Source organism: Notolabrus celidotus, chromosome 1, assembly GCF_009762535.1.
Source record: "Notolabrus celidotus isolate fNotCel1 chromosome 1, fNotCel1.pri, whole genome shotgun sequence".
Classification (NCBI taxonomy): Eukaryota; Metazoa; Chordata; class Actinopteri; order Labriformes; family Labridae; genus Notolabrus; species Notolabrus celidotus.
In genome coordinates, this window is record NC_048272.1 from 32,053,604 (window position 1) to 32,080,745 (window position 27,142).

A 27,142-nucleotide genomic window follows, 5' to 3' on the forward strand; every position below is an offset into this window, starting at 1 on the left:
TCCTATGGTTTTCTCTGATAGAAACCTCAATACATATTGATTGAAGCTTGTGGAGATATGATATTCTAATTTTTTGACTGTGTACTACCCTTTCATGTTATTTTATTTTATATATATATTTGCATAAAAGATGGCTTTTGGTCTGAGAAGAAGTTTGTTTTCATGTTTAATGTTGGTGGGTGCCTTGGTTGTGAGGCACACATCAATTTGTTGTTTTGTCTCTAAAATGTGTAAAAAAAACAACTCAATAAATATATTGATTGAAAGAAAAAAAAATGTGTGTGAATAAAAAACTTCTGAGACCAATCTGAGTCAATAAAACATGATTATTTAATGTTTGTCATTAGTCATGATCCACAACACAGCAGTTTGTTTAGTGAGTAGGAAAAAAAACGTGAGTATTTACATCTACTGTCATACACGTCACAGTTTATACTCATGCTAACACAACAGAGACATTTATGTACAAGAAATACTTCTGAGCGTCATGGTACAAAGAAATGCCTTCACAGTAAATCACTGCCTGGATTCGTCATTGATGCAAAATACACAAAGTAATAATAAACCTCCCCTCAGGAAGGATCTGAATCACTAGACAAAAGGAACGTTTGCTGCAGTTTAGGTTTAAAAACTGTTTAACATCAGAAAGAACAAGGCAAGACCATCACAATCTACATGTTTACAAGGTTGGTATAAATACACTCTCTCCTCTTTATGTACACCGGACTCAACCCGTCACCTCCGCTCAGCTCCTCACACTGATCCTCTTTACCGTCACAGCATTCACAACCAAAACAAAGAAACAGAGTGAGATCAGTGCTTTAGTTTCACGACATGCTCACTGCCAACTGGTGCTTCACTTTGTGATTAAAGTATCAAACTACAGCTGCAGACAGGACAAAGTATCTGCACACGTTCCTCACGCCCTCATCTGATAAAACAGTTTAATCATCAGACTTTTGTAACTTTAATGGAGTGCCACATTTGAGCTTTCTCTCCTTAACGTTCTTTAACATTTTCTTAAAAATAAAGTATGAAAGAAAACCAGAGGAGGAAACTACAGCTTGTGACCTAAAATTCAGTGAGTTTTAAAAAAAGAGACAAACAGGAACTTTAAATATTTGACTGACAGGAAACAGCTTATTCTGACATCATCATTCTGAACTTGTGAGAGCCTTCTGGTGAATTTCTCAATCAGAAACGTATTCTCTGCGTTCAGGTTTGCAGGTTTGTACATTATGTTTGCATTAATGCATCTTTATCATATTTTGAAGTTGACTGGATGCACATTTTTTTTTCCCATTTCCTCCTTATTTTTTGTTCCTGTATGCTTTAAAACATTTGTTGACCATGATCTTGTGTTTGCAGCTGAGAGCTCGAGTGCCTCCTCTCAGGTATTTGCAGTTATCTGTTATGTGTCCATGTGGCTGACCGTGTGGAGGTCTACAGCCTGAAGATGACTTCACCTGTGAATCATATTTTAGCATTTTGTAGTTACTGTGTTCAGATAAAAATCACAGGAATCTCCTCCACATGTCAGACACGGTGGCTCCTAGAAAGTGGAACTCAAACAGGAAGAAACAGCATTTGTTTTGGACTGATTGATGACTGTTACATGTACTGCAGCAGGAAACATCCAGCCTCATTGATCAGCATCCTTTTAAATGTAAGACTTTCAGTTTGCTGTTCCTTTGAGGGGCCCTTGAATCTTCTAACCACACCGTGAGGTTGTAGCAACAGTATAATCACACAAAGCTTTTTTCACAGCTGTGACTCAAACACCATGTTGTAGTTAAGAAGCTAAGCTAGGTGAGCAAACAGTGTGAGGACGACTGAATAGAATCAGAGCTTCTGATCAGAATAAAAACAAACAAAACAAAAACCCTTCACAGTATTTGAACACCAGGATCACAGAGACGACACGGGACTCCAGTGATTCTTCCTCCTGAACTTTAAAGACGTCGGTGCTCACGACTCCTGCAGTGCCTTACGTTTGAACCTGCTCAGTCTCTGTTTGAGCTTCAACTTTCAGAGATTAAACATGCATACAAAAGAGTCTCCTCACTACAAAATGTACACTTCATTAATTTCATAAAAAATGGCAAAAAGAGTATAACTAGTTTATATGTGTTATAATTAATATTCTCTATAAATGTCATCCATCTGATGCCTCGCATACATTTCACCTCCTCAGCTATAAAACCTCACAGATAAACTTCTTAAACATCTCAAGCTTACATTAAATTATTCATCAAACCCTGAAAATGTGAGTAAATACTTTTAGGAGCTGCAGCCTCAAAGGCCTGCGAATGTGTGTGTGTGTGTGTGTGTGTGTGTGTGTGTGTGTGTGTGTGTGTGTGTGTGTGTGTGTGTGTGTGTGTGTGTGTGTGTGTGTGTGTGAGGCCTCGTCATGTTTGTCCCTTTAAACGAGTGTGTGTCATAAATCATCAAGCAGCTACTAAAGGCTCAGGAGCCTTTCTTGCATATTTCTCCGTCAGTTTCACCTTCTGCCGAAAGATTGAGGATAAAATATAAATGATATTTGTACATTTCTGCTCATGTGTTATTATTATTATAACATTTAAACACTCCGGCTCTCTCATCAGGAAATATAAAACCTCCCCGCTCAGTCTCAGCATAGTAACATGATGTGGAGTTAGAGCCTCAGGTTTTCTGTTGAAGAAAAACTCACTTCGAACTTCAAAGTCTGACAATTTCTTTATGTTCTCATTTCTTTTAAGCTCATCGTTCATCCTCGTGTCCCACCTTTAGATCCCTCAAACCTCTGACTCCTTTAACAATCTTCATTTACAGAAAATGTGTGAGTATTTTTACTTTATGTTTGTTATTCTGTGTTTTTGTTGCTTGGTTAAAGTGCAGTTTGTTTAAAAACCTTCAGTGGTAATAATGGCTTCATCTTTTCTTACAAAACCTCCAGACTGTTTGATCAACGTGAGGAATAAAAACTAAATAAATATGCAGGTATCTGTGCAGAATCAGGTCAGGTGGGTCAAAAGTAGAAATATGTATGCAGACTCAATGATTCAATGAGATTCTATGTGCCAGTAAACAAAGCTTGGCGTGCTCGTACTTGGATGGAGGGTGATGAGGACACAGCTGATCTGCTGAGGACGGGCTGTGAGGAAAAACGTGATTTGAACCTTCATCGATCATTTCAGTTATTGGATCTGAACACCTGGGAGGAATCTCACTTATACGCTCAGTTTATCCTTCCATCTGACCTTCTCTTCTTCTTCTTTCTTGCTCTCTTCTAAAAATGTCTTTAATTTGTTTATTCCACTTCTACAAGTTTCTAAAAACCCCAGCAGATGCCTCACTCCTCGCTAATGCCGTGCTCCCACGCCACCTTCGCCTGCTCCTCCTTGGTTGCAGCGATGATGGGCTGGGAGATCTTACGTGGCATGGGTCGGGGTGCAGGTGGAGGGGGTGCAGACTGGGTGCTGAGGGGGTCTTCTTCAGGGATGCAGCCCTCTCTGAGGTAGGGTTTAGGGGGCAGGATCGGAGGGGGCTCATGGAGGTGGTACAGAGGCGGGTGGTGGGGGAGGTAGTGTGGGTGGCAGTGGTGGTGGTAGAAGTGGTGGTGTTGTTGGGGGTGCTGCGGCCCGTCCTGCTGCTGTGGTTGTTGTGGGGCTCCGCTGGAAGCCGGACCTGGAGCCTGGGGCTGGATTTGACTGCCTGCCTGGGCCGGGGTTACTCCTCCGGGGGCGGAGTGGCTGCGGCAGGGTGGGGGTTTGACCCCGTCCAGGACTTCAGGCTCAGAGACGCTGTACCTGACGGGCTGGTAGGGCGAGTCCAGGTCCTCCTGGTCGGTGGTCCAGGCCTGGCTGCTGGGGACAGACTCCAGAGTGTCTGTGCGGCTGGCGGGGGGGTCAGAGGAAGCGGGACCGCCAAAGTTGCTCTCGCTGAGGGAGGAGACTCCAGAGCTGGCGCTGCCCGACAAGGTGGAGTTACTGCCATCCAGGATGGACTGTGGACTGGTGGGCGAGGCAGGTATAGGGTGCAGGGGAGACTGGAGAGAGATGGAGAGGAGAGCAGAGACTTTAAGTCTGGTCACTGATCGGCAACATTAAAGCTGCTTCATCACATTTTGGTCTTTAACCAGGAAACTTAAAGGTGATGATTTGGGGAAAGTTGGAAACAAAGACGTTACAGTTACTGAAAACATTTCATAGATAAAGTGATAAACTAGATCTGAAGCATTTAATCAGCTTAACAGGAAACATTATTTCAATTACCTTTTAAATAAGATATACCATCATGTTGAGCACCTCCTCTTTCAGTTTTTTAAATTTTGTTTAAATTGTTGCAGAAGATTCACAAGATTCACAATCTTGAAAAAGTTTCTAGAGACGTTTCACATTTTCCTGGATTTTTACAAGATCACCAGGATCTCACAGCAGTTTTCTGGATCACCCAAAGCTTCTCAGATCTTGCAAAAGTCTGTTGAGGTCCACGAAAGTTTCTGAGATAGTTTTCAATGCATCTGAGAAACGTTTCTTGAGATCTTTCTTAAGATCTTAAATATTGTCTCAAGATCATGCAAAGGTTTAAGGTTCTTAGGATCTCTCAAAACTTTCTGGGGATTGTTCTTAAGATCTTCAAGTTTCTCAGGATTTCTGAAAACTTCTCAGGCTTTAGCAAATGTGTCTAATGATCTTGCAAAAGATGCTCAGGATCTTGTTTTTCTACTTCTTGTCCTTTGGGGACTCATCAGAACATGAAATAAGCAGAGAGGGAAATTTGGGATTTGGGAAAGCACACAGTGACATACTGATCAGACAAAGTCTCTCTGGATGGTTTTAAGAGAACTCAGGTAGTGAATGCATCACGTTTGTTCTATTACTTTCACCGTCACAGTCGCAGTTTGTCAAATGAACTTGTCTGAAGTTTCTTTCAAATATATTGAGCTCAAGTTGAACAAAAAACGAATATTGAGTGACATCTTGAACCATCCTGACCGACGTGGACGGACAGACAGACAGACAGACAGACGGACGGACGGACGGACAGACAGACGGACAGACAGACAATCATCAGTCAGACCAACAGCAGGAGTGAAGAGGAGGAGGAGAAGGAGGAAGAGGAGGAGAAGGATACCTTTCTTAAGGAGCGCGCGGGGAGAGCTGGAGGGAGGTCGCTGACCTGGTGGTGGAAAGCATCAAAGTGCATCGACAGGTGTTGCCCTACATGGGGAGACACAGCAGGACCGACTGAGAGAGATGCACACACTCACACGTGCACATACACACACACACACACAAACCTCGGACCAGAGAAGAGGAAGAGGAGGTGAGGAGGGGGAGGACAGGAAGGAGGAGGTCTGCAGGTGGAGTTTTGGGAGGGGAGGGATGGAGCAGAGAGGTGGAGGAGTGTGTGTAGGAGGGGAGCTGTGTTCGTGGAGCCGCAGGATTCATTCAAATTAAAACTCAACATATCCTGTCATAGCGGAGTCCAGGCTTTCTTTCACTGCACCTTTAAGCTTGATTCAGTGATATCTCTCTTAGATCATGTTCATAAAATCAAAGAAGATAAATAACCAAACAAGAGAGGCAATAAACAAATGAACAGAATACTTGAAGAACAACTTCAACTGCAAAATTCAACACAAACCAAACATTGCATGTTTGTTCTGTTCTGTCATCTACTTCTGGAGCCATAACTAAATAAATAATTAACAGCTCCAGTTTTAACAACCTTCCATCTTCATGCACCAAATGTTTTCAATGATGACAAGTCAGAACTGTAGGCAGACCAGTTCAGCACCTGGACTCTTCTAATACAGAGCCATGCTGTTGTAATATGTGCAGAATGTGGTTTGGGGTCGTCATGCTGAAATGTGTAAGGTCTTCCTGAAAAAGTCATTGTCTGGATGGCAGCATATGTTGCTCCTAAACCTGTATATATTGTTCAGCATTAATGGAGCCTACCTATGCCATGGACACTTATAATCCCCATACCATCAGGGATTCTGGCTTTAAACTTTAAGCGGATAACAAGCCGGGTGGTCCCTCTCCTCTTTAGAGCGGAGGACACAGCGTCCATGATTTCCAAAAAGAATGTCAGATTTTGATTCTTCAGAACACAGGACAGCTTTCCACTTCCCTCAGTCCATCTTAAGCGGGCTCAGGTCCAGAGAACTCTCCAGTGTTTCAAGATCATGTTTATATATGGTTTTCTCTTTGCATGGTTCAGTTTTAAGCTGCATTTGTGGATGCAGTGATGAACTGTGTTCACAGACAATGGTTTAGGAAGTGATGAGTCATGTATGTTTTTAATGTAGTGATTTCCACTACAGAGTCATGTCTGTTTTTAATGCAGTGATCTCCACTACAGAGTCATGTCTGTTTTTAATGCAGTGATCTCCACTACAGAGTCTGAGGGCCTGAAGATCAGGTCCATCCAGTCTCGGCTCCTTGTACCTCTTGTACAGAGCTGTCTCCAGACTCTCTGAATCTCTTATCAATATTATGTACTGTAGACGATGAAATCCAATCATTCTTTGTCATTTTACTCTGAGGAACATTATTCTGAAACTGTTGAACTAATTGCTCACGCAGTCTCTCGCAGAGTGGTGAACCTCTTCCCATCTTTACCCCTGAGAGACTCAGCCTCTCTGGAGTGTCCTGTTTATGTCCAGTCATGTGACTAACCTGTTGATCATTAACCTGATTAGGTGGGAGATGTTTCTTCAGGTGTTGCTATTAGCGTTACACAACTTTTTACCTGTTTTGTTGTCTCTGTACCAACTGTTTGAAACGTGTTGCTGGCATCAAATTTAAATGAGCAGATTTTTTTCATAAAGCAATAACATGTTTCAGTTTCAACATTTGATTTGTTGTCTTTGTACGATTTTCAATCAAACATCGTCTTGAAATGATTTGCAAACCATCAGATTCTGTTTTTATTAACATTTTACACAGCGGCTGGACTTTTTGGGGTATCGGGGTTTGATTAAAGTCATAAGAAAGTCAAAAGAGCTGAAGGGAATACACTCTGACATCAACAGAATCAATTCTGACTAACAAATAAACTCAACGCCAACATCCCACATCCACAAAATTACACCAACACACAGCACTATGCACACACCAGCTTACACACACACACACACACACACACACACACACACACACACACACACACACACACACACACACACACACACACACACTCACACACACACACACACACACACACACACACTACAGAGGACCCTGGGCAGAGGTTTGAACATTCACACAAAAATAACTACACATGCAGTCATGCTCTTACACAAACCTAACAGACACACACATATATACACATCAACGTAACACACACACACACACAGTGAGCAGTAGTGTCATACCATGAGGCAGGTTGCGTGGGGGGACAGGAGGCGCCATGACACTGCCAACATGAGCGGAGAGGAAGGGGAGGGCTTCTCTGGTACCACTGTCCAAACTCCAACTACTGGGTGTGGTGAGGACTGCAGGAGGAGGAGGAGGGGGGAGTGAGAAGGAGAAGCGAGCAGAGGAGGATATAAAAAGGAGTATATACATTTTAAACATGAAAGCTCACAGACTGTGTGCTTTATAATCGTGTTAGAGAGATCTTACCTTTCTCAGCCACAGACAGGTTGGGGTCACTGCAGGGTTTACACGGACCGATCACCTGATGGAACAACGCTCGCTGGAGGTTTGTTGGCTACAAGGAAAAACAAACAAATATTAAAGACACAGAATGAACAACTGGGTGCAGGTCCATCTTAGTAGTTCTTCCATAATCCTGTGAGCTCTGTGTCACTTGACTCCATAACACAGCCCTTGTTTAAGAGTTTAAATAAAACTTTAAAGAGACTCAAACAGGAAAATATTAAAGCTTTAGTCACGTCCTCACTGACCTGTCCGTTCTCGGTGAGGTTGGAGTACATGGCACTGCTCGGTCTGTCTCTGTGCGGCGGTAGCAGCATCAGCATCTCTCTGTTGTGTCTGTATTTGTCGGGTAGAGACGGAGAGCCGACTGCAGACACACAGGGGAGAAAATGTATGAGATTTTCTAAAAAGAACACTGTGAAATATTAGATGTTAGTGTCCAACTCAGTTATCCCCTGAAGAAAGCAACATGTACTGAATCTGGGCTGCCTACCTCTGATGGTGGAGGGGGCGGAGTTTATCATCTGAGAGGGTGCAGAGTGGGTGGAGCTAAGGCTGGAGGAGGAGGGGCTCGCCTGCAGGAAGAAAGTTGTTTTTGTGAGTAAATAAGAAAGAAAGTATTTTCTTATCATTGCAACAATGCTATGTGTTTTGGCCTGTGTGTTTTCTGTAATAACAGATCACCAGTGACAGTACATGGTGGATATTTATTCAAGTGTGTAGCAGCAGGGAGCACTGAAATCCTTTACAAGTAGTCAATTATAAAAAATACAAACACAGTGACACTTAATATAACTTTAACTGACAGGACGCTAACCTGCTAGCTTTCTTATTTGGTCTGTGCTCTGGTCGCTGGCAGAACGTGTATGTCTTATTTGGTTGGAGAACTGCTCATTCAAATCCGACTTTGTGCAATATTTTTTCAGGCTTTTTCTGCTCCCACTCGTTTAAAGATGCAATAGATTGTTGCACGCTTTAAACACAGTTGTAATAAAGAAACAGATCGTTGTTTCCTAAAATAACAGCATCTTGAAGCAGATTAGTCAAGCTCTGTCAGGTCTGTCCTCAAGAGAAGAAGAAAACATGTTTTACAATGTTTGTTTGTTGAATGGAGGGCTTTTGTGACAGCATTAGGTCTAAATCTTTGATCTATTAGCATCTCTAATACCTGTGTATAGGGATCAATAAAGTGTTGTCAGATCACAGCTGATGGGAGCCGGGAGGTCATTATGTTGCATTATGTTCCTCCTGCTTTTGCTCTCCATGCAGATGTTTTTTCCTGCATACACCAAAGCCTGCCTGCATGACCTGATTGGTCAACACTATATAGACTACTGACAGAGACCAGAACACTGCTTGTACCTGAGACCGGTTCTAATCAAGGTGATTAATCCAGCCCACACTTTAGCGTCCTGTCTCCTGAAACTGTCAGTCTGATACGGGTCATCAAGTTTCTGCAGCTTTAAGTTTAATCTCCACGAAGCAGGGAATAAAAGCAAACTGAAACATCTGTCGATCTGACTTGGCCTGATCTTCCATGTTCCTTTTTGGAGTTTCTTAGCTGGGTCTGATATTCTTCTCTCTGTGGAGGAATACAGTTATATTTTATCTCCTTGCTGACCCCGACAGAACAGAGATTCACTGACCTGCATGCGGTAGAAGTCCTCTGGGTTCTCCACCACCATGCCGTCAGCCAGGATCAGCAGACTGCCTACGTTCCCCGTCTCGCTGGAGTTGTGAGAGGAGAGAGAGGAGGAGGAGTTGCGCACCGGAGTCAAAACAGCAATGGGACTAAGGGGGAGGGAATCGAGGGGAGAGAAAGAGAAGGGGTTGAGGTAGGGGGAGAAGGAGAAGGGATAGTAGAAAGGCAAGGAGGAAAAGAGGAGAGAGGGAAGGGAGAAGAAGGGGGTGATAGGAAGGGAGGGAGGAAAAGTGTCGTGCAAGGAGACATGCAAAGACAACCAAAGAGAAAAAACAAAACAGAACGGCAAACAGCAACCCCAACATGCATGAGTCATTCAGAGAGAGTGATACATGGAGCAGGAGTTAGCAGCACAGTCATGCAAAAGGCAAGATGTGAGGTGGTTTGACAGAAAAACAGAGAAAAAGAGAGAGAAGAGAAAAATGGCGGAATTTAAGAAAGTGAGATGTCTGCAGTCAACTGTTGAAGATACACAGACGCAGTGAAAGATCATTCATGACTCAGCAGATGAAACCAGTAGAGACAGAGACGATGGTAGAAGAAAGATGTGTGTGACTTTAAAGACTCTCCATTTTAAAAACTTATATCATGTCAATGAACAGAGGGCTGAAACAAACGCCAGGAGAGAGTCTTTGAAGTGTGAGGAGGATGTGGACAGTAGAGTAACAGCAGGCTGACCTTTAATGGCAGTCAAGCAGAACAACCTGAGGGTCTAATTCACAGAAAGATTGCTGGCTTTTGCTTAAAGGAGTTAAATGCCCTGCTGCCCTTAAGAGCAAACAATGTCTCTGTGCTCTGGTGCAGTCTGTGTGTGTTTAAGTGGGTCATTCACTTTAAGTAAAATTGTTCACTTTCTATGCAAATGAGCCTCACTGCTAAAAAATCTAATTCACAAACACCAGCGCTAAAAGACAAAAACATTAAGAGAAAATTTTAACCATCAGCTGAGAGTTGATGGTAACTGTGCTGCAGTTTCTTTAAGGGATGACCAACAATACAGTCTCTATTAATTAAACCTTTTAATATTACTTATTGCTGTTAATGTCTGAGGTTTAACCCCACACAGCTTCACTCTTTCCTCCTGTGTGGATCTGTCACACAGGACAGGGATGAGAGAGTATCTTGACGGTGTGCTCTTTTAGGCGTTTGTCGACCACAGGAACTCGACCCCGGAACTAGGGACTTTACCCCTGACCTACGTGCGTTTCGACTGGAGAAAACAGGGTCTAAATTTAGTTCAGGGGTAGAAAATTTCCTGCCTGAAAAGCCCCTGCTTGGGGGGTAGTACTTTTCAAAGGTCCAGGGACTTTTGGGGGGCAGGGCCTGCAATGCTGAACGTGTCTGATTGGTAGATTAACCGCAGTGTTTTTATTCCACCAGTCGTCCACAATAACATCACACACATCTGTGATTCACTTGATTTCTCTTTTTTTCATTTGTTTTCATTTGTTCTATCTTCTTTGTATGTGTTTGTGTACTTTTCAAAAGAAGAAGCTGTGATTCAATTCATTGAACAGCTTGTAACAGTAGTCTTCTCTGCCCACCGCGGATGCGTCTCTCCCGGTGTTACGGTTTTGAAAGTGACCCTGTAAACTGGAGACCTTCAGCTGAACGTGTCAGTATTTGTGGAGTTTACACAATAGATGAAACACAGAGGGAGTTCCTGGGAATGCAAACTAGTTTAGTTTTTTATTAAGATTTCAAAATATCCTCATCAGATATTTAATGATCATCTTAAGACGGTTGTGAGGGATGCATCTGGCTGAAAGTCGGCAGTTAACAGGGAACCCGTGAACAAGTCTTTGCCCCGCCTTATTCCTCCATTTCAAACTTGTCGGTGGAGTGTTAGAGACTGATGACAGCCAGTTTTGTAAACTTGTAAATATTGACAATATTGTATATATGTCGATGTGAATTTGAAAAAATTCTGGGTAGAGGCAGGGGGCAGTAGCATTTTATTTCACAGATCTGTTTTCTTTTGTTTTCTTGTTAGGGACTTAGGTAAGGAGGTTGTCTTTTTTTATTTCATTGAGGTACGATCTTACATTATGAAAGAGGTGTTTTGTTTCTTTTGTTGCCATTCATTCCCCTGAAATGTTTGTTTACTCATCATGTATGTAAAAATATATCATAGATTTTGGACTGCAGATAATCGTTTGTTTGGTCATCCTTCAGAGAGAGAACAGAGGGAGTCGCTTTTGTGTCCCGCTCTAGTTTTCCTCTTATCCGGCCGTAACACTGCTCTCACTGGCTCCCCCCGTAGCACTAATATGAAAGGTGAAACATCTGTCGAGGTTGGACTTTACGATGAACTGGTAAAAAGATTCCCCTCTCTCTGAACTGAACTCTGTCAGGATGAGAGTGTTGCTCCTTTAGGCAGAGCATCGAGATGCTAACAGCTCATCTGCACAACCAGACCCGAAACAAGAGCAAACTACACGGCTGCAAGGCTGCACTTGATGTCATTTGCATATTATGTTTTGTGAATTGGACCTTAAGAGAGCAATTCATTTTGCTGTTAGCAGCTGCAATAAATTTTTTTGTGAATTTGACCGTCAAAGTGTAGAATGTGTTTATACACATTCAAACAGTGTGTAAAAATGTGTGTGTGTGTATTGCTGACCTGTGCCGGTGCATGAGTTTGAAGCTCTCGGGGCTCATGGGGCTGTGGGAGGCCAGTATCCCTCTGTGAGCTCCGGCTTTGTCCAACCCAGGCAGACCCTGTAAGGTCACATAGAAGCACTGTTCTGAACATTCACACTGCCCTAACATGTCTGCATGCATCATGGCTGTGTTTGAAGATACAACTCAAACCAATCAGACACAAAGCTTCAGATCAGACACTCACTGACATACATGTGTTTAAATAAACCCTTACAGCTGCAGTGCTGTCTGAGAGGTTCATGTTTGATCTCTTTATTGATCAAATAAGGACCTAAAAAGTGAAATGTTCAAAGTTGAAGAAGTTGAGATTTGCTTTGACACATTAAAGTTAGCTGGAAGCACAAACACATCGTCTTTGAAGGAGCTCCTAATGAGCTTTTAATGCAGCCTTTGGGTGTGATAACAAGGAGAGGAATCCTCCAGTAGACTAGTTGAGCTTTGGTTAATCAGGAGAGCTTATATTTCTGAATGTGTGTGTTTTTCTTGTTATAGAAGCTTGAAATAAAACAAAGAGAAAGACTTCTTGTGTGAATGTTTTTCTGCACTCACGTGGCACAAACTGCTCCTCATCATCTGGAACTGATCGATCAGCTTCTTGTGAAGGGGACGCATTTCAGGGTGCACCAGCTTCTCATGCACGGCCAGGCCGACTCCCAGGACGTGAACCTGAGAGGAAACATCAAAACATCATGAAACAAAACTTTCATGGTGCATTTTTCCTTTGTTTTCTTCAATGGAAACTCCCTCACAGCATTTATCGTGTGCTCTCTTGAAATGTACTACGTATATGACCTTGCCTTTGCGATATCTCTGTAAAGACCCTTTTCATTATTATGTTATGTTATATGACTCTTAAACATTCAGAGGCATAAAGAAAACTTTTGTACAAACATTAAAAGTGGAGAACTTTTTCATCGTCTTTTGAGAAAGGTTTGATAAACATGCTCTCCTCAGCTTCATGTCTCATCTGCTCTTGCATCAATGAAGTTCTATTGTTAGCGTTACTCATTAGTCACTCTCATGTAGGATGACTCAGAGCGACTCTAAATCCGGTTTGTGAACAGAAGCCTGTGTAGAGCAGATCATTCAGCATGCTGATACGGCCTCACCTGCTCCTGCATCAGGTCTTTGAGCTGTGTGATCTTGTCAGTATCTTCAGGGTGGGTTGTGATGTACTCTTTATCGAAGAAAGCCTAGAAAAGGGAAAAACACTTCATGAAACATTACAGGTTACTAAGTAAGGGATAATGTAAGATAAGCAGGTAGTTATGGGAAACAGAATCCTGACAGGGTGAGACAAGACCCTGTTGAGGTTCTATTTCCCATAACTGTCTGCTAACCATACGTTATCACACGGCTACTAACTTAAAATACAAATATGGCGGCAAAACACCTTGACTAAAAGACTATTTTATTGATTTAAAATGATTTATGTACACAGTTTTTAAAAAATAGTCCCAGTGTTTCCTAGTCAGTTAGCGTTCCATGGTGATGGATTCTTATCTGCCTGTTTCGGTGGATTTAACATGAAACTGTCCTCATTCAGCTCTCCTTCTTCTCTGAGCTCTGCGGTTCACACACCTTCAAAAATAAAAAAATGCCACTACTTTGAACCCTGCTGCTATCATCACCACCACTCATGGTTTAAGTTTCTTTGTAGAGATCACTAACCTAAAGTTTCTCTCACCTGCTCCGCTCGTTGATAATATTGCTGGACAGGATCCAATATGAAAATGTACGTAGCCTGCTGATTTAGCATGCTAACAGAAACTAACGTTTTAGCCACATTCTTTTGATTCTAACAGAAGCTAACAGTTTTACCTCGCCTTACGGTTTGTAATGGTGTCAACAAAACAGATTTACAGATTGATCTGATCACACGTCATGTGTGATCTGTTAGCGAAAGTTAATAACCACTGTCAATGGGTTTTGACCAATCAGAATCAAGCATCTTACACAGCTGAGAGATCAGTATGAGAGTCAGGTAATAAATTATTTTAGAGCACTGTTAAGTTTGCTTTTTAAACAAACATGTAAGACACCGTAGAAGAGAAAGCACGACTGGACCTAGTTTAGATTTAATGACCCTTATGCTAATATTCGCATGCTTTTTGTCTGACCTCTTGGTATCTGGCGATGCCTCCGTTCACGGCGGCGTCGATGACTCCGTTGAGCGTCATGCTGAGCAGGTTGATGTTTCCGTGCAGCTGCTTGTGTTGGTACTGACTGATCAGAGTCCGCAGCTCCTGGTTCTTATTTTCTACCACAGAGATGGCATTTTCTAAAGGACTCACCTCCACCTGAGGAAAACAGATACAGAGACACAATGTCAGAAATACAGAGATTTAATATCAGCGGTGTCAATCATCCAAACATAGCATACAAGAAAGGTCACATGAGTGTTGGTGTGGTTTGAATGTGATGTGGTTACAGTGACTCACCAGCTCTCTCTTCTCCACCTCAAACCAGCGTGAAATACCAGGCAGAGGGTGAGTGAGGATCAGGGTCGTCCTCTCGATCCAGAGACTCTGAAACACAGAAGACAGATAAAGTGTCATTATTCCACAAGGTGACACAAACATCTCCACTTCAGCAGCACTGAGGTCTGAATAAACTTAAATCTAAAGTGCTGCACGGAAAAATTTTACTCAAATGGAGGGACAGGCGGGCGGGGTTGTTCAGGCAGGAAACTGTAGCTGCACTGTTTTCACACCTGATGAGTCATACTCACAATCAGCTGTCTAATGTATCCTCTGGATTTGGGGGTCTATTTAGGCTGCAGGATATGTAGTATCTGTCGTTGCCCTGTCTTCTCTGTCCTGATAAGAAGAGATTGTCCTCGCTCACCTTGAACTCATTGTCTCTGTCTTTGGGTCCTTTGTGGAAGGGTCGGTCGTAACGGAAGCGTCGGACGTTGTTGACCCGGTAGAAGCTCTTGATGCGATCGGGGACTCGGTCCATCTGGAGGACGGTGATGCTATCCGGCACTGGTGTGACAGCGTAGATCTGGAGGTCTGAGCCGCAGAGGAGGAGGTCAAAGATATAACCAGATAAACTGTGAGCATGCACACAGACAGAGAACAGTGTCACATAAATGAGTCTCAGTCTTTGGTTGAAGGATACACTGAGCGTCACACTGCAGAATGGCTTCATCCGGCTGATTGGGATGCTGCATCGCGATGGCCTGCGGGAATTCTCCCAGCATCCTTTGCTGGAAGGCCTCGAGCCTCTCGTAGTCATGGCCACGACAGACGAACTCTTTGTTCTGGAGCAGGAAATCAAAACAGAGTGAAGGAAGTTAAAGAGCTTTGTAAACTTGATTTAGCTTTTTGAGCTTTGAGAGATTTTAGGTTTCATCTTTATTTATCACAGACATGATATATATGACAGATAGAAGTTAAACTCACTCTGAGGAAGAAGGGAAACTTTCTGCCGTAGAATCCGACACGGAAAAACTCAGGCTCGAGACGCTGCTGCTCCATGATATTGTCATAATAAGCTGCCTCCATCTTCTACACACGGAAACATAAAGACAGAAAGAGGATCAAATCACAACTAAACTCAAACCTTTGTCGATATAAACACATTTATTCATTTTATATTTGTAATTAGAATCAACCAACATCAGTCAGGGTTCATATCCAGTCTTGTGTTATGTTTCCTGTTCATAAATTATTACATCAGTGTGTCTGTCATTCACACATGACGTGTTTCATAAGGTTCAACAGAGCGGTCGAAAAGAGAAGTGGAATGAAAGCAGGCTCAGAGTGAGACAGAGTGAAAAGAGAAGTGATGTGTTTAAATGTGTTTTTGTGGTTTCTGATTCACTGATAGACGGACACCGCAGTGTGTGTGTGTGTGTGTGTGTGTGTGTGTGTGTGTGTGTGTGTGTGTGTGTGTGTGTGTGTGTATGTGTGTGTATGTGAGATGATGACGCAGCTCACCCGAATCCAGCTCAGACTCTGGTAGTCATACAGAGATTCATACTGGAAGGCCAGCTCTCTGCACAGTGGGATACCAAACTCCCAACACTGAAAGACACACACAAAGAGAGAGAGTTTAAGAAAGAGAGTAAAAGAAGGATAGAGAGTTTTAGCGTTGAGGCCTGCAGATGCTCTCCGTACCTTCCCCTTATTGAAGTAGTGTATGACTTTGCGGCAGAGCCCCTCCTTGCGATGCCACTCTGTCTGGGCGGGATAATGCAGGAACTCTTTGAGGGGCCGCTCGTCCCAGTGCAGCAGCTCCCAGTACAGCAGCAGAGTGAACGCAGCCTCTGTGGACGAACAGCAAGGGAACAGTCATCACATGTCCTCCATGCAGCCTGCATGTGTGTTTATGTGTTCATGTTAGTGTGTGCTGTACCGGTGTAGTTCTCAGCCTGCAGGTGCATGTCACACAGTTTGTGAATGTAGCGGATGTACATCTCCTCCTTGTTGATCTCGGACTTGTAGAAATTCTGTGAAGATTCAAAGCACACTTGTTTTTTTGCATGTCAAACTATGAAATCTAGATTAACTAAACAGTCTACCATTTCTACAGTAACTTAAAAGCCAGTCGGCTCAGGACAGAGGATAAAAAGTAGCTTCTTCTGCACATGAAGGCAGCAGTAGAAATGTAAAATCTTGGATGTAATTGAATAATAGAAGTTAGCACGGACGATGAGATTGTCACATACCAGACTTTCAAACAGCGTGACAGCGTCTGCCCGATTGGAAACCACAGCAAAAAAACAAACAAACTCCTGGGCTGAAAGTAAACTGGATAATTTCTTTTTTCAGTCAACCTGCACATGGCTGCAAATGTTCAACTTAACAGCCGAATGCTTCTCTTTTAAATGTTCCTCATGTGTCCCTCCCAAAGTGAGAGAGAGCTTTCTGTTTTTATGCCCCTGAACTCTCTGCCTCTAGAATTAAAGAAAACAAGCTCTCTGAGTGTTTTTATGTGTTTTATCTTGAACCTTGAAACAAACAAAGGTTTTTAAGTAGGAGGTATTGAAGAATATTTAAGTATGGCTTTGTTTTGACAACCTTAGTCAGCACTTCCTGAGAATAACTTACTCACTGATGTTGAAGTCCACATCAGCAAATTAATTTTCTGTGTGCTCAAACATTTCCAAAAGTTGAAATGTCTCTGCTCCTACTTGTAAACAACCCGGGCAAACCAAAACAGTCCATCGAAGAGGATCTTAAATGCCAGAATCATGTAGTAATTTGAAATGTGAAATACAGCAAAGTTATACATCTCTAACAAAAAACACAAGTTTAAAGTTATTAGGTTCTAACTGTACTGAAATGCTTTTAAATTGAGTTTTAAGTCCTGTTTAACATTTATTCATTTTATGTGGTACTCCTAAAAAAAACATTCAAGAGACCATAGTCCTCGTCGCAGAGGTTGCCGATTAGACTCCTGGCCGGTCGACCATTTCCTGCATGTCTTCCCCCCCACTCTCTACTCCCCACATTTCCTGTCTCTCTTCAGCTGTCCTATCAAATAAGGCGAAAAAGCCCAAAAATATAACTTAAAATAAATAAATAAATAAATAAAGCAATGGTAAAAAGAAAAGAAAAGATGAACATGTTGGGAAAGTAGGGAGAGTAAACCTGGCAGTGTGAATGTAGAACGCATCAAAGTGAAATAAATCTCACCAGCAGGTTAACGGTACAGCCAATCTTCTTGTTCTCTGTCTCGTCTCCCTTCATGCAGTCCCTAAAACAAAACAGGTAACTCTGTTAAACAACAGCTACAAGTGATGGAGTCCTTTCTCTGCTCACGATGAGCTTCTGCTGAATCAGCCGCTGTATTTCAGTGTGGTGTGGAGTTCAGAGTCACTCAAAGCCTCCTAAGAGCTGCAGACAAAGGTTGTTTACATTTCCTAACATGTTTGAATGTGAAGAATCTGCAGCTTCAAACTGAAAGAAAGTCAGTGGCATCAAATACAAAAGCATGCATGCATTATAAGCTGTGTGTGTGTGTGTGTGTGTGTGTGTGTGTGTGTGTGTGTGTGTGTGTGTGTGTGTGTGTGTGTATGTGTGTGTGTGTTTGTAGGGCAGACTGCTCAGTGTGTTACCTGTAGTCCAGCAGTCGCTCCATCAGCCGCGTGACCGAGGTGACGAAGGAGATTCCCGTCTCTCTCCATGTCTCCTGCTCGATCTTCTCCAACAGGCTGCAAGAAAAACAGACGCACAGATCAGACAATGCACCACATTGACAACCTGCTGATCATCCAATCCATCATGATCATGTTCATAAAGCTGGTCGACATTTTCAGCAGGAGTCAGAAGTTAGAGATTTAATGTGTTAGTGATGCTCAAAGGAAGAAAGGTTAAGCTCTGGTGTCTCTGGGACTCTTTCTATTTCACATGAGCTTCAAGGTCAACAAAAAGCTGTTCATGAAGACCTTATAGACCCCTAACTAACTGACTTTACCTTAATATTCACAACATATTTTACAACAGATCCACATCTTTCTCTACGAGGCTGTTTATTTTCAGAGACAGAAACAAGCTATTTTTTCCCAACTGTACAAGTTCATTTAGCAGACCTTTGGTCTAAAGAGATGTACACCTGAGAGTAAGTATTATGATGATGTCATACCTGGGGTAGGGCCCAAACAGCTGGGTTCTAGTCCCGCAGCAAAGAGTGAAGCAAACAAGAGCAGTGTTAGAGCAGAAGCTGAGAGGTTAGTGTTATCTTAGAGAGAGAGAGTGAAGGAAGAAGTTACACTGGATTAAAAAACGGGGATGGAGAGACGGGACAGAAGAAATGAAGCTGGTTTTACATTAGAGAGAGAGAGAGAGAGAGAGAGAGAGAGAGAGAGAGAGAGAGAGAGAGAGAGCGCAGTGTCGGAGACAAACAGATTCATGTTATAGGACTCTCTTACAGCAGACTGAAGAGCTCTCTGTAGTTCTCATCTCCTTTCCCTTCAGACACCAAACTGTCCAACTTATCAATCAGCTCAGCCTCCACCTGCACACACACACACAAAAACAAACACACACACATTATACAAGATAAATAACATGCCGTGGGTCCTCTGTGGTCTTAAAGAGAAGCTGTTTCTGCAGTTTTTCTGGTTGATGATGAGTCTATAAACTTGTCTGAGGTTGTGTGTGTGTGTGTGTGTGTGTGTGTGTGTGTGTGTGTGTGTGTGTGTGTCTGAGGTTGTGTGTGTGTGTGTGTGTCTGAGGTTGTGTGTGTGTGTTTGCAGACCTGTTTGAAGTTCCCGTTCTTGCGTTGCTCCCAGTCCATCATGTCATGGAAGATGGGGATCATGATGTTTCGTACCTCCACCTGCGGCACCAGCGTCACTCCCAGGAACGGGCCGATCATACCGGGGATGAAGTGGATCTTATTCTCACCTACGACCAGAACACATGAACAAACCCACCGTTACTCCGTCAGCGGGTTGATCTGTAACTCTACATGCATGTTTAGGTGTCTGTGAATAAATTGGGATTTGCATTTAACCCTCTTGTTACCCTCAAATTTACTAACATCTTTCATCCTTGGGGTCAATTTGACCCCAGCAATTTAAACCTGCAGAAACTAATTGTTACCCAGGTTTATGTGTCAGGTACTTTATGTTTCTTTGATGACTACCTAAATAGCCTTTAAATAAAATATATTCCAAGCATAAGCACAATTAAAAGCATTTAGAAGGACTTCATTAAAACAGAACATCAAACTGCTGCAAGTTTGTTCTTGTCGGCCCTGCCTTGTTTCTATGTTTTCAAAACATATGACACGGGACACATCATTGAATGTCTTTAGAGACATGGTGTTTTATAGTGACCTCAATATCATTACCAAAACAGATGTGTGTAAAATGTTGATATTTCTTATGTTTTATACAGCTAAAACAGCCTGGGGTCAATTTGACCCCAAGGAACACCGATGTGTAATTTTTTTTACAGGAAATTGGAACATATCAACAATTTAATTTTATGTTTTCCCATTTGTCCCCATTAAATTAGGAAAATTCATGAAATATGAAGCCAAAAAAATTATGTTAGTCATTAATTTAGAGACGTTAAACATTAAATGGGGTCCAATTGACCCGAAGGATAATAGGAGGGTTAAGTAAAGGAGGAGAGGGAATTTTTATAGTTTAGACTTAATTATAGAAAAAAAAGTAATGTTTTTTTGCTGAATGCCTGCAGAGATGTAATATGTTTGTTGCTAAAGTTAAACAACCTTTTTGTAAGGTCATTTTATGTAATGCTGTTTTTCTTCTTTTGTGTTTACCACACATGTACTCCATCCATCCCTGAAATTTTCCAAAGCTGCAGATTCCCATGTCTCTCACAGAGGGAGATTTTCCCTGTTGGACAGAGGGGGGGGGGGGGGGGGGGGGTCTAAGGGGAAGAACAGCGCTGTGGTAGTCACTGTTTAGTGTTCTACATATTCTCAGTATTAACAACTGAGTGGAAAAGAAAACACTTGCTGACAGTAAAGAGAATAAAGCAGCTTCATCATCATGTCCTTCCACTCAGTCAAGGTGAGTTACCCTGACTTTTACTAGCTGTGTTCTCACGTCATCCTTAAATTCTTCATTTTTGAACCCTTGTGGATTTACAAACATAGCATAGCCCGCCTGATGTTCATTGAATCTGTGAGAGTTCAGGGCGTCATCTTAAGGCTGGAGATTAAAAAAATGTGTGGAGGAAATCTTACCCAAATTCTGCCACATGCTGAACAGCTCGTAGGTCATCATCACTCTCATGTCACCGTACCTGCAGACAGACAGAACATTATAACTCTCATTGTGGGGTTCAAAGTTTGTTTTTTAGTCGTGATTATGGAGCCTTAAAACTAAAAGGATCAAACTTCAGAAAGCAATTGAAAAAAGTCTGAGGATGATTCATCCTCTGAGGGTTTTAAATAACATCTCTCATGTGTCCATTTATGGGAGATAATGCTGATACATGATTGATTAAAAGTTAAAGATTCATCATATGATAGCTGATAGGAGCCTGGATTGCATTTTGAACAATGTGTCTCTCCTGTTTCTTTCCACACAGATAGCTTCCCTGCATTCAGTCTGTGATCCACTCTACAAACTCAAATGGAATCTACTACTCATAACAGGGACGCTGAAAGTTCAGCTTGTGCACATTTTAATATGATTCTATTCTACCACACCCACCCAACATCACACTCCCACCAGAGTCTTCAGTTTCATTTCACCAGTTTTCTGAGAGCATAGGACCTGAATTAAAACAGACGGAGCTGCTGGTGCCTGAAGACGTTTAATGAGATCAGTGTCTGCTTGAAAAGGACCAGTAGAGAAGGAAACAAGCTAACCCTAACCCTCGAGTAAATGTGCCTGCAGGACTGAAAAACAGGTCAGTGAGTTTGAAGTGCCGTCTCACTTCATAGAGGAAGATGGGTCCTTTACCTCTGACTCAACATTTCAGTTTCATGACACACGACTCGGAGGACAACGGGGTCGTGGGTTGAGGTTTATTTCAGCAACAAGTCAGGAAACGTCATAAAGACTGAATGCATTTGTCTGTTGTGTTGCTGCTCTTCCTGTCTACTGTATGTGCAAGTGTTTTTTTTGTGTGTGTCCTTACTTATCCAACACCTTCTTCCTCTTTGCAGGACTCAGGTTTTCAAGCTGTAAACTCGGCTGGTTGATGTAGAGCACCGCCAGACTGAAGTAGGAGTTCCACACCTGCTCGTGCAAACACACACAGATACACGTTATACTGATACAAACAGAGGAGGATCATTTAACACTGACCAAGTGTGAACTTCTGTTTCTGGTCTCCTTTAAGGATCTTTAACCATAAAGTAACTTCATATATTGTTTGTCACCAGGAGGTGACTCAGAGAGGAACTGTCTTCACCCAGTTTTTCATGTTATGAGTGTTTTATACTGTTTATCTAGCTGATACAAATATCATAAAAATAATCAGGATCAATGATTTTAAATGTACAATAAAGGGTCCATAAAACTGGCAGTCTGGTTGTATACTCCAAAAAGTGTTAAAAACTACATAATGCCTTTGATTTGCGGTCTTTCGTCATCATACTTGTCTGATTTTTATCTGGTAATTTATTCAGGTTGTGACCTCTTCTGTCATTTTGCTGGTGAGAGCTGTGGATTGTTTTTCAAGGTGAAATCACCAACTTTAACTTTTAATTGCATTTCTGCGTGCTCAGATAGCGATAGCAATGTTGTTTATAAAGCACAGTTCATTACACGTAAGCTCAATGTGCTTTACATTAAGAATTAAAACATAAAAACATTAAAAAAGTCAATAAAAACATAGAAAAATAATAGATACACCCAACATACATCAAACACAACAAACAGCAATCAAACAAACAGCAAGTGTTGCTGCACATGCAGCCAGTCACAACAGTCATTATATTATTCAAACGCTCTGTAAAATAAATATGTTTTCAGTCTTTTTTTAAAAGTAGATACAGTAGTGATGGACCTGAGGTCAGCAGGCAGTTTATTCCAAAGAGAAGGACCACAGTAACTAAAGGTCCCTTCACCAGACTTTGATTTGACTCTGGGTATGGTTGAAAGACTTCAACCTGCTGACCTAAGGATCCAGGTCAGGTTATACACTGTGAGCAAGTCAGAAATGTACTGGGGAGCTGAACCATTGAGTGCTTTATGGATTAGTAATATGATTTTGAAAGTGATTCTGTATTGAACGGGGAGCCAATGAAGTGTTTTGAGAGCCGGGGTGATCTGATAAAATGTTCTTGTATGTGTCAGGATTCTGGCTGCAGTGTTCTGAATGAGCTGGAGCCGTCCAATGGATTGTTTGGATAGCCCTGTGTACAGATGGTTGAGCTGAAGCTGGACAGTTAATCCGCCAAACCGCTGGGTATTCCTTCAGAACTCTGGAGAATTAGGACGCATAGGGGCTGCAGAGGAGGCATAAAGCTATGAGGGAGGAGAGCTAGTATAACAAGTGGGGAGTTTATGGAGAGGAGATATAAGCCGTGTCTCCCCTCTCTCATCATGGGCAACGTGAGATCTCTGACTAATAAGATGGACGAGCTAACAGGACTAGCCAGGAGTCAAAGGGAGTTTCAAGAATGCAGAGGATATTCCCGACCACACTGTTACCATCGACGGCTTCCAACCTGTCTGGCCTTATTTATATCTTATTTCATGAGTTTTTTCTATTAATATTATTTGATATTCTTACTTATCATGTAAGCAAATGTAATAACTGAATTTCTTCCCCGGGACAAATAAAGTATTTCTGATTCTGATTCTGAAACTTGCATCAAGTTCAAAATTTAAAGAACTGCTACAACAGAATGATGATGTACGACTACGGTAGAAGCTGGTCATCATTTGTCATCCTCCAGACATGCACAAGTATACTGTTGTGACTTGATGTCGCCACATGATCCAGGTCAAAGTTAAAAAACTACATCAACTACATCATTCCTGGTGAATCATCTCTCCAAATAAAACATAAAAATGTTTTTTTTATGCATGAAACTTGTTCCGGACAGTATGATCTGAACTCCCAGTGTTTCCTGATGTTTAGATCATACTGGATCAGATCCTGTTTGCTAGTTAGATTACCTATTGCCTGGTGTGGAGGTTAATGATAGTATATATGCTACTAGTGCAGGCTGCAGGGAAGCCCCGTACCTTGAAGTCGAACTCAGCCTCTGTGAAGTTCTTGTGCAGAGCAGGAGACAGGTATTGAGCTGTGGTCAGGATGATGCTGCAGAGTGGAGACACACAAACAGTCACTGGTACTGTAAGCAGTGTGTTGTTTCACATACACACACCATCATATGTCTGTTACAGCTTGTCTCTGTCTTACTTGCTGGTGAGCAGCCTCATGATGTTCCAGTCCCGAGGGAAGATACTGAGCTTCATCAGGTTTCTGAACACACACAGGATCTTCAACAAGAACTCCTGCAGAGAGAAGACAGAGAGGAGTGAGAGAGTAACTTCAGAGACACGAGTGTCATGTGGCTTCATTCAAAGCTCTCCTTTACCTTCAGCTCCTCTTTGCTCTGGAAGTTTTCCATCAGGTGCTGGAAGTGGATATCGGTCATCTGTCGGAGGAGGGACAGGAGGCAGGACACGTACTCTCCCTGACAATAAGAAATCAGGGGAAGGACATGTGAGCAGAGTTCAATGTGTAATGTTGTTGTAAATATTGTGGTTGTTGTTTTTATTAAATATAACTAGATAAAACTGCTTCAGTCAGCAAACACAAAACAGGTTGTAAAGGCTTCAACTTCCTCCTCTGGGCCTCATCGCTGTGAGACACAAAGTGCTCATTTTGGCTCTCAACAAACTCTGACCGTTACTCAAAGTGTCTGATTCTCTGAAAGCTGACAGATTCCACTGACAGAAACAGAAACTTAACCATACAGAACACAAAGGCTGCTGGTCCAATTCTTCCTTGATCACCTTTTTGTGTGACCTAAATAAAGCAGCGACAGACTCACAGCTCACTCATCCTGCAAGGCAAAAATGATCCTTCTCTGTTACTGGATTCTGGTGGCTTTGCAGGGATCGACGTTCTGGTTCCTTATCTTCATGCAGTGACTCCCAAACTGGGGGTTGTGAGGGTCTTGAAGATAGGACAGAGGGCTCACAGCAAGGCTTAATAACTGCATACTGCTCTGCACTGCTATCAAAGCATGGCCAGGTTTTTAAAAAGGACTGCCAGGTGAACGTAAGACTGATGATGAATCTACTACACACAAATAGTATGGGAGGTCCAGCCTTTAGTTATCAGGCCCCTCTCATTTGAAATCATCTACCAGTCAGGATCCGGGAAGCAGACACCCTCTATACTTTTAAGAGTATGTTTAAAACTTTCCTTTTTGATAAAGCTTATAGTTAGAGCTGACTCAGGTTTGGACCAGCTCTTAGTGATGCTGCTATAGGCTTAGTATGCCAGGGGAACTGACGCACTGACACACTGGGATCTCCTCTCTCCCCTCTTTCTTCTCTCTCTGCCTGTCACTTACTTTAGTCTTCCTGTCCCATTAAAGTTACTAACCATAGACCTTTCTGGAGTCCCTGAGCTCCCTTGTCTCGTAGGTTCCTCTGGATCTCTGCTGTGGACGTGCTAGACTCCAGCTGGTACAACTACGACTATCCATCTAAACACTATCATCTCTCTCATTTTATCTCTCTCTATCCCTCTCTTTAACTCAGTCTCAGCAGATGTGTGTCTAACATGAGTCTGATCCTGCTGGAGGTTTCTGCCTGTTAAAGGAAGTTTGTCCTTGCCACTTTAACTTGCTAAATGCTGCAAAGTGCTCTGCTCATGGTGGATTAAGATGAGGTCAGACTGAGTCCTGTCTGTAGGATGGGACTGTGTCTTATCCTGTCTTGATGTTGGGTCTTTGTTAATAATAGAACATAGAGTAGGGCCTAGACCTGCTTTGTTTGTAAAGAGTCTGAGGCTAACTGTTGTGATTTGGTGGTATATAAATAAAGATTGATGATTGATTGATTGATTGATTGATTGATTGATTGATTGATTGATTGATTGATTGATTTATAGATTGATTGATTGATTGATTGATTGATTGATTGATTGATTGATTGATTGATTGATTGATTGATTGATTGATTGATACACCAATCATCAACACTCCTAAAACAAAGACAAGACACTACGACAAGTCACACCCTGCCCTCCTTCACCTCCACGGGCTGCACACAAGTAAAAAAATGTGGCAGTAGCATGTTATGGTGTCACTTTAACTCCTCTCTATGTAAAAGTGACTCGTTGGTTTTTCTAAATATTTCCGAGGATGTGTCTGATGGTGTGCTTTAGTGTGTTTGAATGTGTTTAGGTGTTGGTGTGTTTGTTGAGGAGAAGGAGGGCTTGACAATGTTTTCATCTACCAAAGGAGGGCCCTGCAGAAAAAGTTTAGGAACTTTGGACCTTTATTGAACACATTTAGCAGTAGGAGTTTCATTGCAGTCATTACAGCTGTTTGATGGATGCTGGCTGAAGTATCTACTGGAGCTACTTTAAAACTTTGTGTAAGTAAAAGTCCTTTGAGCACCAAAAATGTACAGACAGGGCCCAAGTGTACCACGCTATAAATCATTGCAAGGACTATGTTGAGCAAACTGGAGCTTCAGTCCTTCACGTTATCTTTGTTATTTTTGTTATTAGACCTTTAGCTTCCAATTAGTAGTTAAAAGGAGGGTAGATTTGACGCTATTTAAGATTCACTGCAGGGTTGGTTTGATTTTACAGTGAAGTGATCAAATGGCAGTCAGTCATGAGACAAACCCTCCATGAGAGTGTGTCAAAAGTAAAAGTTTTGGAAGTCCAGATTAATCTATAGTCCAAATTGTGAGGGAAGAAAATACACACAACCTGAGCAAACACACGTAAGTCACCTCTACAGTCGAACTAGGATACAAACCGTTCTTGTCCATAAACAGATACACTAAAATTGGGATGCAAAGAGGAGCAGAACAAGAACTTAGATGACATTTATAAAGTCATGCAGGGATGCAAAATGAGAGGAAGAGAAGGAGGATAAAGACAGAAGGTTGTTAAAAAAGAGAGAGAACAGAAGATGTGAGGACAATGGATGGGTCAGTGACAGGATGGATGCATGGATGGATAAGAGGAGGGCAATGTGGACATCATTTTAAGTCTGATAAATATCCAATCATCACCTTTGAGAGGATACATTTATTGACTCAAGTCTTCATAATCCAAATCGGTTCACTTGAGTCGTTAAATAAAATCACACTGGGACAGATTTAGTTAATTTGAACTTTTTAGATTTTGAAACGTTCTGATGATAGAGAGACTAAAGAGTTATTGCCCGACTCTCTGATAGAGACACAGACACACAGAGGATGGGTTATGGGTAGCGGATGAGGTTGAAGAAGTCGTATTGTTAGTTACTAACAGTGATCTCCGCGGTGCACTGCGGACAGCGTTGACCCCTTACCGCCTCCTGCGATTGGCTCTTGCTCATGATTGACAGCAGGGTCTGCAGGAGGACGTCCAGCAAGGACTCCACCATCATCTCCACCTCCTCCTGCACCGACGTGTCCTGAGGGAAGAGTGCAGAGAAGAAAAAGGGAACAATTTGTGAGGAAGTTGGACATTTGATGGGGAAGCAGAAAAGG

At 42.2% G+C, this 27,142-nt stretch overlaps 1 protein-coding gene across 3 annotated transcripts in view; it reads right to left on the bottom strand.

Annotated features, from left to right (window-relative positions):
- Nucleotides 1-307: 307 nt before the first annotated feature.
- LOC117832576 (dedicator of cytokinesis protein 3-like) overlaps nt 308-27,142 on the bottom strand; it is a 267,287-nt gene continuing 240,452 nt past the window's right edge. Inside the window, exons 27-55 of one of the 3 annotated variants that reach the window (XM_034711804.1) lie at nt 26,920-27,066; nt 24,013-24,111; nt 23,835-23,929; nt 23,657-23,732; nt 21,597-21,697; nt 20,695-20,753; nt 19,231-19,379; nt 18,902-18,987; nt 18,616-18,642; nt 18,089-18,184; nt 17,667-17,727; nt 16,384-16,477; nt 16,146-16,294; nt 15,966-16,052; nt 15,429-15,533; nt 15,145-15,286; nt 14,869-15,035; nt 14,463-14,549; nt 14,142-14,321; nt 13,131-13,214; nt 12,571-12,687; nt 11,981-12,078; nt 9,302-9,383; nt 8,149-8,230; nt 7,904-8,022; nt 7,620-7,707; nt 7,370-7,489; nt 5,119-5,204; nt 308-4,030 (exon numbers count right to left, since the gene is read on the bottom strand). In XM_034711804.1, the coding sequence (XP_034567695.1) occupies nt 3,335-4,030; nt 5,119-5,204; nt 7,370-7,489; nt 7,620-7,707; nt 7,904-8,022; nt 8,149-8,230; nt 9,302-9,383; nt 11,981-12,078; nt 12,571-12,687; nt 13,131-13,214; nt 14,142-14,321; nt 14,463-14,549; nt 14,869-15,035; nt 15,145-15,286; nt 15,429-15,533; nt 15,966-16,052; nt 16,146-16,294; nt 16,384-16,477; nt 17,667-17,727; nt 18,089-18,184; nt 18,616-18,642; nt 18,902-18,987; nt 19,231-19,379; nt 20,695-20,753; nt 21,597-21,697; nt 23,657-23,732; nt 23,835-23,929; nt 24,013-24,111; nt 26,920-27,066 (3,579 nt within the window). In that variant the 3' untranslated portion in view covers nt 308-3,334. The remainder of the gene's footprint in view (nt 4,031-5,118; nt 5,205-7,369; nt 7,490-7,619; nt 7,708-7,903; nt 8,023-8,148; nt 8,231-9,301; nt 9,384-11,980; nt 12,079-12,570; nt 12,688-13,130; nt 13,215-14,141; nt 14,322-14,462; nt 14,550-14,868; nt 15,036-15,144; nt 15,287-15,428; nt 15,534-15,965; nt 16,053-16,145; nt 16,295-16,383; nt 16,478-17,666; nt 17,728-18,088; nt 18,185-18,615; nt 18,643-18,901; nt 18,988-19,230; nt 19,380-20,694; nt 20,754-21,596; nt 21,698-23,656; nt 23,733-23,834; nt 23,930-24,012; nt 24,112-26,919; nt 27,067-27,142) is intronic. The other 2 variants (XM_034711939.1, XM_034711880.1) reach the window with 2 other exon arrangements.